The sequence below is a fragment of the Sphaerodactylus townsendi genome, linkage group LG04 (genome assembly GCF_021028975.2).
Source record: "Sphaerodactylus townsendi isolate TG3544 linkage group LG04, MPM_Stown_v2.3, whole genome shotgun sequence".
NCBI lineage: Eukaryota > Metazoa > Chordata > Lepidosauria > Squamata > Sphaerodactylidae > Sphaerodactylus > Sphaerodactylus townsendi.
In genome coordinates, this window is record NC_059428.1 from 40,060,669 (window position 1) to 40,073,242 (window position 12,574).

Here is a 12,574-nt window from a genome sequence, read left to right on the forward strand (position 1 = left end):
GGGGGGGAATTATGAATTGTGTTTTAAAAATCGAAGATGCAATCTTATACAGAGGTTCAATGGATTTTGAAATGCCTTGTAGGGGGGAACCTGCTTTGCACCATTTGCCCCTCAGCAGAGAAAATGTATGAAAGAGGAGCACAGTACGGCAGATTTCAGCAGCTGACTCTTCTGTGACCCTCTCAACAGAGGGAGGGGAAGAGGAAAAGAGCAATGACCTAAGCATTGCCAGCACCACTGTCCCTTGCAACACCAGCCACAGAGGATATATTTTTCCTGGGGAAGTGATAAGCTGCAGAACTGTATGTGCCTCATCTGTCTCCCAGCAGAACAACATCTATGGGAGCTTATACCACATTCCTTGGCTCCTGTGGGCATCACCTCTTGATGTTCCTGGCCGTGAGCTGGCTAGGTTTGGGGACTCTCACTGTGGAAGCAGCTCAGCTCAGGGAGTATTACATAGCTGCGCAAGTCACCAGCTGGAACTATGGATTCCCACCCATGGAACAATCCAGGTAACAAAACTTGGGGCTTATGTACTATCTGGATGTAAGAAGGAGTGGTGCAGGCTGGTAGGATGACCAAGGATGACGGGAGTTTAGCATTAATTTCAATAGGAAAAATGAACTGTGTCTTTAAATCGTAAGAATTTTGGCCATTTTCTAGGGATTTTCTTCTATGTTATTTTATTCCCTTTCACTGTCGATTCTTTTTTCTTCTTTTAGTATTGTTGAAGTAACGTACACTGAGCTAGGAAGAAGGAATTCTGTATTTTATATACACAAAGAGCATTTTTTGAGGATGAATGACATTAATGAGACCTGTAGAGCTTGCCAGTCTGGCGTAGTGGTTAGAGTGTCAGACTAGGATTTGAAAGATTCAAATCGTTGCTCTGCCATGGAAGCTTGGCAACCTTGAGGCCAGTCACACACGCTCAGCCTAACCTACCTCACAAGGTTGTTTTGAAGATAAAGGGGAAGAGAGGAGAAGGATGTTAGGCATTTTCAGCGAGGAGAAAGGCAGGGTATAAATGAAGTTAAATTAATTAAACATTTCAGCATGTAGCCCACCAACTTCCATGCAGACCCCCATGCAGGGGGAAATGTGTGTACTTCATTGGGGAGGGGCATCCCAGGTTGTAATCTCATTACTTGATATAATCTATTTATGGCATTTCAGAAAAAACAATGGAAATGTTTATTTCATTACTCACAAGATCGTTTAAATCAGATAAGATGGTGTACAGAGTGCTTTTCGTATTCAGTTGGAAGAAACTATACAATTGCATGTTGGTATTGGAGTTACATTTAACATGAGGAGTGGCAGCAAGTTGCCAACTACATGTTCCCTGCGGGAGTTCAATTCCAAGCACCACAGTGACTAGGTTTGGACTGCTACCATGGACACAGGAAGGGGGTCTCTGACTATCTTCTTAGCACTATTTTCCAGACCTGAAATACCTCAGGGGAGGGGCTGCACATGCAAGCATTCACCTCATGTGAACCCTGCCTCCCAATGAGGCAAATAATATCCCCAGAATAATTTGGGGTCAGGAAAATGGCATGGGAAGGCCGGATCCCCTCATCCCCCCATGCTGTGGTCCCAGTCCAAATTGGGCCTCTACAGTGTTTTAGAGCTGGGTTCCCATGGTGATTTCACAGCTGCCATATGTCTGCAAGTCCCCATTGTGACCATATCAAATGTTGCATGTAATTTGGAAAATAGTTTTGTGGATGCACTAGAAAGGGTTCTCCCACGTGTCACGGAGAATGATCTTCTATCCTGCCCTGTGAATATCTATAACAGTACGAAATTAATATATTTATGAAGGGGAAGATGAAATCTTGCATGTTGAATGTTTTGGACAACAGAATAAAGGGTGCAATTGTGCACCGCTTTGTAGATTGCATATGATGTAGAGCATCAGCCACAAAAGTGTAACTCTCTCCTCTATGAAGCCACTGGGCACACAGTCACTGTACCTAAGTAATTCATTGCAATGTGATTTTCTTGAGAGTAGCCTATACAGTGAATGTCTTAAGAGCAAGAAGCAATGAGAAGCTCCTAGTTGACATGCAGTAGTGCCTCCAACTGATAGAAATTTCAAAGCTCCTCTACACATCATCATGTTTAATATTGAAATGGTCTGATGAGGTGGATTGTAAGAAATCTTCAGAATTTATTCTTTAGGGTTCGTCATCCCAGATCTTGAGAATGTCAGCTTTCATAATAAAACACAGCAAGTTGCTAGCCCATGTGATTTCAGAGTAAAACCTGGTAGTGCCGTACCGACTTCCTGCGCTCCTTGATTTTGCTTCCATCAGTGGCTGAATTCAGCCAAGAGTTAAAGTTAGAATGTAAAATGATAAATTCTGAAATATAGTCTGAAAATTGCTACAAAATGTGCAGCTGGAATAAAATATACAAATTAATTTATCTAACTATGCCTAATTTGAACAGTGTCATAGCATGTCATGCCTTAGAATTTTTACATCCTTTTTTCTCCCATCCTTTCTGTTTCAGATTACTAAATTCAAGTCCTCCGTTCAACAAAATTGTCTACAGACAGTATGAAGCAGGTTTCAAAAAAGAAAAACCAACAGATGCTCTGTCAGGTGAAGATAACATTATTTTCAGAAGCCGTTTTTAAAATCAATATAACCTGTTTTAAAGCTGTTTGTTTATTATATGTTCAGCCTGCTTTTCAGACAAAAATACTCCCTCAAAGCATTGCACAGAAATTGTAGTTTAATACACAAAAAGAGGAAACTCCATCTCTGTCACTTTGGCAACATGCAAGTAAGCTGAGACACACTTCCTGAGAAAAGGAACTCATCCTTAAGACATTTGGTCAGTTGTGTTTCTACCCACATTCTATTGGTACACATTTTTCTAAACGGATTGCTTCTAAAAAATTATTCTGCATTTTGTAGTAATGCATTTTGGCGGACAAAGTCACATTGACTAGGAAGGGCCAATGAAAACATTGCTATGAAAAAGAAGAGAGTAGTTTTCTGAAGGGACTGTTTACTGAGTGAGATTGCTTACAGGTGGCTGGTTTTCACAGGGTCTTGTCATCTGGTCTCTAAAAATCAGGAAATGGTACCTCACAATAACAACTTTAATGGTAAAAAGCCATTTCCCATCACATCCTGTGGTTGATCACCATGGAACTTATAGTGAGAAAATGACAGTTCATCTTCCATACAATATTGCTATCCCTTCAGTTTGACAACTGCAGCTGAACCACTATCAGTGTTGTCCTACGTTCTTTCATAAAATACTGCCCTATATGCTATACAATAACCACTTTCATTTTATATTATATATGCCCTTCACTAGAGGACCATTGGGAGATTGCACCTACTCTCTCCCTAGAAGAACATCATGGCAAGACAGCAATCTACATGGCCTCAGCCATGACCAGGACAACAAAACCAGTCCCCTTCAAAAAGAAATATCTTGTGTCTGAAGCAATGACGACTATATTGTCCAGAGGGCTAAGGGTCTATGCATAATTTAACCCTTCTTCATCCCAGCAAGAGAAGATCAGTCAAATCCTAACAGACAACAAATACATAATATTTACTCCTTTGGTCTGGCATTGTCAAAATGGTTTCTAATCATATGTCCACTCTACCTGGTTTTCCATCTTCAGGGTCTCTACATGTTTCATGACCAAATCAGCAAAATGACTTCTTTTAATGGTCACTTCTAACAAGGCATAAAAAGTTGTAAAGATTCCTGTCATGCTGAGCAGATAGATGACTCAATATATGTAACAGTATAAGCCATGTTAACTCTTTTTGCTTTTAAGTTACTATGGTAGAATGGTAGTATATCCTGATAACCACAGAACATATCCAGAAATCTGACCCTCGTCTCCTGTATTATAATCTTATCTCCAATCAAGAAGTACCATTTTGTTATTCAAACTTTCCCTTGTTTTTAAAAAAAACATTGCATATTTGTAGGACTTTTGGGGCCGACACTGCGTGCTGAAGTCGGAGATACACTCATAATTCATTTTAAGAACATGGCAAACAAACCACTGAGCATTCATCCACAAGGCATGTCATACAGCAAACAATCAGAGGGTAAGTGCTGTGAGATGTTCTCATCGCTTTCTGTGTTGTAGATTGGAACGAAGTTTTTCTCTGCCTCTGTAATTCCAGTGTAACACCTATTGATCTCATGTTGGCAAAAAATGCTCAGATGATAGGAGAGAGCCTATGAATGTCATGTGAGAAATTAAGAAGGAACCTTTGCCAAAGAAGTAAATAGTGCTGCCTTTTAAAGATATTCATAGGGACCTCAAGTCTTCCCAAACAAATTCTGGAATAACTTATGAGACATATTATGGCACCACTTGTGAAGTCCTGACAGACTTCTCATAAAGAGTCTAGTCTTTCAAGGTACTGAGGCATTTTAAGGGCTACACACTTCAAGAAGTGCTTGGTTCCTTCCAAAGTATGGGCCTTGAGACTGAAGTGTGTCATATCATTCTTTTGGTATGGTATGGGTTCGTATTTTAGGCGAAACTTGAATTGGACCCACTCAAGCACAGCTCAAAGATCACCACAGTATTCAACTGCATTCCATAACTTGAGAGGTGGCGATGACATGACCTGTACTTACACCAGGCTAGCACTCAGATAACTGTCTGCATGGTCTCAGAACTCATCACAAGCCTCGTAAGAATTCCACATCCTGACAAGCTTGTGAATCAACCAAATTCATACCTTGGGAGGAAAAATGCTTTCAGTCATAACCCTGGCCTCCACCCTTCCACGCAGCTATCTGCAATCAGCAGCAGCAAATCAGCAGGAAAAAACAGGCTCCTTTAAAAAAAACATTCAAAAAACACCCTTCCTCTCCCATCGTTTCTTAGCCTGATTAGGGATCAACCACATGTTGCACACATGTGCATATAACAGTGCCCCAGTGATCAATTTTCAGAAGCAATGGAGCATTGATTGGCACTGCCAAATTGCTGCACTGTTTTGCCACCACCAGCTCTGTCTATCTTGACCCAACAAAGCTTTTGCACAATGGCCTAGGACAGGGATAGGGAACCTGCGGCTCTCCAGATGTTCAGGAACTACAATTCCCATCAGCCCCTACCAGCATGGCCAATTGGCCATGCTGACAGAGGCTGATGGGAATTGTAGTTCCTGAACATCTGGAGAGCCGCAGGTTCCCTACCCCTGGCCTAGGAGAAAGTACATTCATGCATCCTTCAGCTTCTCATATTGCCATATATGAAACCATGCATGGGGAAAAGAATCCAACCACTGCACTCTCTTTAGTGTGGTATATGTAGTGCAAGCCTTTAAAAACCAGTGCTGCCAACTTTCGGTCAATTAATTTTGACAAAATAATCCTGGCATTAGCAGAAATATTGTGGCAACTGGAAAAAAAGTTTGGCCAGTGGGGTTTTATCCTCCTCCAATGACAACCCTACAGCAAGATTAATACTCCAAGTATAATGGTCAACAAAAAAGGCAGTGAGAAAATCATCAGGAAAATCACAGTGGCTTTCTGATGCCACTGAACTTTGGATCTGATCTGGGATTGTTTATGTACCCAGTGAACATCTTGTCAGTTTGCTTGCTGTGCTCATGTGCTGTTTACTTAGTGTTTGACTGGAATTATGCTTGAAAAAAAAACATTTCCTTTGTTGAGTACCCAGTGCTGGTAATGCAAAGAAGATCTATGAATAACATATAAACCTTCCTATGGAACTGACCAGAAAGGGGAATGAAGAACAGAAACTGGATTCAGTTATTTTGATTTTCCATGGACGGTCCCTATTTTCAGTCAGCTGTCCCTGACAAGCCTCTATCCTCATTTAGTCCCTAGTTATGAATACATGAAGCTGCCTTATACTGAACCAAGACATTGGCTCATCAAAATCAGTATTGTCTACTCAGACTGGCAGCAGCTCTCCAAGGTCTCTGGTAGAGGTCTTTCACATCACCAGTCGGTAGATGCATATACCTCAGCCTTTTAAAACTGGAGATGCAGGGGATTGAACTAGGAATCTTCAATGTGCCAAGCAGATTCTCCACCACTGAGGTATGCCCCCTCCCTTCCCCTTAGGGAGGGTTTTAAATGTGTCAGTATGTGTTCACAGGCACTTCAGTGAACTACCTAAAGGATTATTCATCCACTGCATTCAAAAGCATTCTGTTTTCTTCTGGAGGATGTTGGAAGCATGGGAATGAACAGCTGCATCTCTCAAGGCTGTTTGGAAACAGCTGGATATTCCATACACCCAGTCTCATCAGCTGCCTGGGTTAGACAAGTTAGATTAGCTTGAACACCCATAGTTGAGGTAATAAGTGTGATTGAGAAAATTATGTTTATGGAATAGGGTTTTTCTGTCTCCCACTATGAACTCGTACCATCCTCCAAAGCTGCTGTTGAGGGCTTAGGGGACCTCCTCAGGTAGTATAGGACAGCTAGAGAAAGAAATCTACTGAAAAGATAGATTCATTCCTGTCTTTCCCAGAAGACATGCCAACCTGACATCTCTCTTGGGCTCTTGCACAACCTCAGATTATCTGGAAAATAAAAGTGGATAAACTTAAGGTGCTTTCACTATAAAGTAGAAATGCAAGAAGTATATTTCCTTCCTACCCCAGATTTGTTTGTTTGTTTATTGCTGGGCATCATGTTTCCTTCCTTCATGAGCATATTCTACCTGCACAGAAAACCATATATCAGAACAGGAATTGATCCAAATTACTGTGTCAAGTCTCCTGCTTCAGAATATCTGAGCTTCCTCCCAAACACTTTTGTCATGCTGTTTGATTTTACCATTCACATTTGAAATTAGATCAGTTCTATGTATTGTCGAAGGCTTTGCTGCTAGAACACGGCCATACAGCCCGGAAACCACACAGCACCCAACTAGATCAGTTCTGCTTCAGTTAAAGCTTGTATGCCTTTCAAGTGCCTAGATGCTCTTCCATATAGTGTTCAGCAAAGGAACTGCATCAGGAATCTTGTCAGTATGGCAGTAGAGAAGAAAAGCAATCTGAAAAGGTTCACAGCTTTTCTTTGTTTGCACAGCAATAGGAAATACGTTAGCAGGCTTGTTTTGGAATAAATACACTTGTACAGTATGGACATACACCTCTCAACAACAGCAACAAGAACAAGAAGACTGTAACTGTGTGAGAGCTGAATAAATCAGTTTCTTCTCTTTTTACTTTTTTATTTGAAGAGAAACAGGGAATGCAAATTCAAGCCTGCAGACTGTGCTGTCTGTGTGAATAGTTCTAGGATTAGCCTGTGTGTGTGTGTAAAGAGTATGCATGTACATCATTTATTATATATGGTAAAGGATATCCTCATTCTTACAAATATTTTGTAAAGGGCTCATTAGTATATGGTTTCTGTTCGTTAGTACAGAAGATATTTACTGTTCTCTGTTTTCTCTGCCTTAAGGTGCCTCATATGCTGACAAAACATCAGCTGTAGAGACGCTGGATGATGCTGTACCTTCAGGTCACACATATAAGTATGTGTGGGTAGTCACTGCAGAAATCGGGCCTAAAAAGGCTGACCCCCCCTGTCTCACCTATACCTACTACTCCCATGAAAACATGGTACAGGACTTCAATTCTGGCCTTATTGGTGCCTTGCTGATATGTAAAGAAGGTATTCACATACTTTTAAGTTGATGAAATCATAAGGTGTTAGTAATTGGGGTATATCTGTATCTATTTCCTGCATTTATGTTTTCTGCCCATATCTAAATGATGTTGATATTTAAATGTTTGGTCCACCTTTCTTCTGAATGCCCCCCCCCCCAATTCATGATGACTCGTACATACAATAGGATCATTGAAAATAATCACAGTAAAATAAACTGTCATAACAAAAATAAACTTTACAATAAGAAAATTTGAGTTTTGGAGCTATGGTTTCTACACTGAGAAGTGTGTCTTAAACTAAGGTGACCAGATTGTCACCTTTGTAAGCCGGGACCCGGGCGGGCGCACCCCAGAAGGCAGTGCGGCAGCCTCCCAAAAACCAGGACAGTTCAAAAAAACTGCAGGACGCAGGACAAATTGTTTTAAGGCGGGACTGCCCTGTCACCCCCTCTGGGTGAGTTTAATTTCTGCAAATAAGGATAAATTGGATACCCTTGAGCACATATCCAGTTGGTGCTCCATCAGCTGCACTGGCACCAGACGGAATGTCGAATCAGGTTTAAGGTTTGGGTATTAACCTTTAAAGCCCTAAAAAGTCTGGGACCTTTGTCTCTGCGGGACTGCCTCTCGCAATACACCCCTCAAAGAGCGTTTTGCTCAGCGAATAGCAACCTGCTGGTGGTCTGTGGCCTGAAAAATGTCTGGCTGTCCTTAACCAGAGACAGAGCTTTCTCAACTCTGGCCCCAGCCTGGTGAAATGCTCTGTCAAATGAGACCTGGTCACTGAAGGGTTTACTTCAATTCCATGGGGCCTGAAAGGCAGAAATGTTCTGCCTTGCCTATGGCTGAGCACAGCAGCAGGGTCCATCTTAGCTAAGGTGACCAGATTGTCACCTTTTAAAACCGGGACGGGGGGGCGCGCGCGCGGCCACAGGAGCGCACTGCCTTTTGGGGCGCTTCCCTGTTTCCCGCCCTGTGACAGGGCGGGAAAAAAAGAGCGCCCCAGAAGGCAAAATCGGGACAGTTAAAAAACCCCGCGGGATGCAGGACAGATTGGTTTAAGGCGGGACTGTCCCACCAAAAGCGGGACGCCTGGTCACCTTAATCTTAGCAGATCTCCTTCCCATACCCTTTTCTTTTCATTTGTTGTAAGCTGCTTTGAGCTTACCTTGGTAGGGAAGAGCAACATAAAAATCTAATAAAATAAATTAATGTTTTGACTTTTTTTTAATGACCAAACTGAAGCACTTATAATAAATGCAATAAATACAATAAATGGAGTCACTGGGTTTTCAAAAACTATAATCAGACTAGGCTGTATTTTCACTATTAAGGGCAATGGTGTACAACTCTCTCTTTTTTTAAAGGATTCTATTTAACCATGTCAGTTCAATGTAAGTTTAGTGCTGGAACCAGGGAATCTTCTGAAACAGTCCAATTTAGCATCATTGGTGCAAATAAACATGTCTGGATATTTCTGGGAATTTAATGAGAATACCACATATGCAATTCTGAGCTCCTTGCAGGAATGCAGGAAAGAAACTGTAATAAAGAAGCAAATTAAAAACAAACACTTCCTAAACACCAGTATCTTGCTTATGAGGAAAAGGCTGGGCTGTGAAGACCTGAATTGTGTTACCCTGTGTCAGACCCATACTAGAGTCTTCATTATTTGTATGTATTTTGATTTTTTTTAAGTTTCTTTTTGATCTGAGATACCCTTTCCTCCCTTTTCTTCTAGGAAGTCTGCATGAAAATGGAACACAGAAACTGTTTGATCGGGAGTATGTATTGATGTTTGCTGTGTTTGATGAAAGCAAAAGCTGGCAAAAAGTTACTTCCCTCCTGTACACAATTAATGGTTATGCTAATGGAACTCTGCCAGGTACTGCATGAACTTGACTGACAGAATAGGGAAAGCTTAGGCACAGTTGGTAGGATTGATTTGTATCTTTACTTTCCTGTTTCTGCTACTGTCTGGGGAAAAAGAGGGATTTGAATATTTCCGTAACTCCCAGGGGTTTCGTGAGGCTCATGAAGCTCTCTGTAGGGATGAAATACAAATACGTTCACTGCACGTTGGAACTGAACTAGAGAATGCAGAAACTGCACTTCTTTGGTAGCTTTTCTATAATGTTTAGACTGTAACAGTACTGCCATATATTGAATTGGGATTTACACTCTCCACTACAAGCCACACTGTGATGCATTTAAAATATGATACTATGCATGGTGGTTCATGGGCAGAAAGTCAATGTACATAGCAATTTGAAATGGTATGCTATGATAATCATGTAAATAGGGCAGACCTTAATATAGTAGAGCTAGATGCCAGATATTACTCCAGAACACTCTATGGTTTAGATCCAGTCCAAATTTTCACCTAACTGAAGATGAAGCATAATTTTTGCCAATTCTGCTTTCTTGCCTTTCAATTTGCCTTTCAGGCTATTCTGGAGGGTCTCTTTTTCTCCCCAGGACCAGCATGTCCAGGAAGTCCATAGACTGCAGAGGAAGGGAGGAGGCAGACAAGCAGAAAGTACCTTGTGTCTGCGGAACATTTAGTTCAAATGCAACCCTGTTCACAGAATGCTTTTAATGTGTACCCTTCCATAAGGTGTTTGGAAAACTCCATTAAGGCTACAGCCCTATGCAGCATTACGGGGGAGTATCCAAACAGAACAAATGGTTGTTGTGCGTTTTCCAGGCCGTGTGGCCAGGGTCTAAATGTAGACCATAGCCACACAATTGGAAAACTCATGAGAGCCAGTTGATTGCAGCAATGAAAGCCTTCAACAAAACAAAGCAAGGCTGGACTTCTTTCTGTGTAAACATACAGAAGATTGCACTATAGGAGACCCAGATCTTCCTGTCTTTCTTCCTTCCCTTTATAACACATTTTGCTCATCCATTTCGCAGTGATGAACAGTTCACATAGCTTGGTATATATGACATATGGTTTGGATTCATCAGTGTTCTAGACAACTAGAGCCAATTCACAGAATCAATAATGTGTTGAGATAGCCATGGAAGTTTTCCCATGAATTCAGCTTGCAACTTAGCTTGTATTAACAATGTTAATGCAAAGCTTCTGATTATAAGACCTCAGGGCATAAGAATTATCAGGCAGGAACCAACCACCATTCTTTTTCCACAGATGCCATCCTCTGGAAGCAGATAAAGCAAAGCATGAAGGAAACAGCAATTTGGTGTTAATGTCTGTATCATTTAGTAATCAAAATATTACTAGAACATTCTTTCTTTAAAACATTCTTTTTTAAATGCAAAGGTTTCATTTAGCTGTCATTGCTAATAGACTGCTTATCAGTGAAACAGACTTATTTTCCATGCTTCATTTAACTGTAATTACTATATTTGGGAGGTTAAAGAAGTACTACTCTAAATATCAATAGAGCTTGCTACATGATGATGAAGTGAAACCTTGCAATACTCTGCACTGATCTCTTTACCCTGTAATCTCTGCATGCCACTTTGGTTAAGTGAATTGGTCCTATATAGAATTGTAAACCATGTTTGCTTGTTACTGTTCTTTGTCTCCTTGGCAAGTACAGTGTCTGCATTGTAGGTCACCTGTTGAGCAGAAGACAAATAAAAGGAGACTTTCCTTCTCTCATCACTCATTAAATGTCTTCCACTGCAAATGGTAGAAGGGAATCAGATTGTGACTGGCATTGAATGAGTTTTAAGATTCAGCTTCTTTTCTCTGTCCTCTTTTTATTTCAGACATTGAAGTGTGTGCTTATGATCGCATTAGCTGGCATTTGATAGGGATGAGTTCTTCACCAGAGATCTTCTCCATCCATTTCAATGGTCAAACCCTGGAGCAAAACCGCTACAAAGTGTCAACTGTCAACCTTGTTGGAGGGGCATCATCAACGGCAAACATGTCCGTAAGCCACACAGGAAGGTGGCTAATTTCTTCTGTTGTCCAAAAACATCTGCAAGGCAAGGAGATCTTTACTAAGCAGACAGTTGTGCAATTGACTGTAGGCTTGGGGTTTGTTTTTTTCTTAAATGGAAGGCACACATAACTTTTAGTTTCATGTAGATTGTGAAAGCTACTATGGAGAACTGCAGTTTGTCTGCAAAAAACATATTCAAAGCCATAAAGAAAGGCTGATGAGTGGTTTAGTTTTGCACCAGAAAACTTCCCATAGCATTGTGATCTCTGTCCATCCAAAGAATAGCAGTGGCGCGGGGGGGTGGGGGTGGGTGGGTAGTCCAAACCAACCCTGAGTACTGCAGATGCAGCACGTATGCAAAGGGAACTGAACATATAAATTTGCTTTTGCTCTGGAAGTGATTGCTCTGCTAGCAAACAAGAGAGTATATAAGAGAAAGTATTGGTGTCCTCATCTGATGACTTGGCTAGCACAAAAGAGAAATAGTTTTGAGATTCAGGACAGAATTTGAATGTAAAGCATGGGAATGAAAATAGAGGTAAAATACTGCTAAAGTAACACATGCATATTGGTTTCCAATTTGATCTGGGAGATCCATGGATGACCCTGCTGGGCAGGTTCAGTCTTGCTTCCATCAGGTGAAAGGATACATTGCTGTAGTGGTTGGGACCCCCCCATGAATGCAAGTGCTTGTTGTAAGCTGGGCAATACAAGGGCACTGCCATACATTATTGATACTACATCTGTGCACAAAGCATGACACGGTGTGACGTGGTACTTGCATGTAACATGTATCATGAGCAAAGAAATGCTGTGCCATGATTTCGTGTGGTTCCCATGTCGCCAGTCAGTCACGTGACCTAACTCTCTTTTAAACTCTTGCATTTATTGGTACTGGTCCTTCCAGAAAAAAAGGAAGGTCAGAAAGATCTTCCATCTCATGGGTTAGTTACAAGTATAATTACAAATATAATTATTAGAACTGCA

General features: G+C 41.2%; 1 protein-coding gene across 1 annotated transcript in view; it reads left to right on the top strand.

Annotated features, from left to right (window-relative positions):
• The first annotated feature begins 290 nt into the window (after positions 1 to 290).
• The window catches only part of F5 (coagulation factor V), a 51,814-nt gene continuing 39,530 nt past the window's right edge, over positions 291 to 12,574 (top strand). The window contains exons 1-6 of the mRNA XM_048495515.1: positions 291 to 515; positions 2,524 to 2,615; positions 3,975 to 4,097; positions 7,456 to 7,668; positions 9,406 to 9,549; positions 11,409 to 11,630. Coding sequence (XP_048351472.1) covers positions 340 to 515; positions 2,524 to 2,615; positions 3,975 to 4,097; positions 7,456 to 7,668; positions 9,406 to 9,549; positions 11,409 to 11,630 — 970 coding nt within the window. The 5' untranslated portion in view covers positions 291 to 339. The remainder of the gene's footprint in view (positions 516 to 2,523; positions 2,616 to 3,974; positions 4,098 to 7,455; positions 7,669 to 9,405; positions 9,550 to 11,408; positions 11,631 to 12,574) is intronic.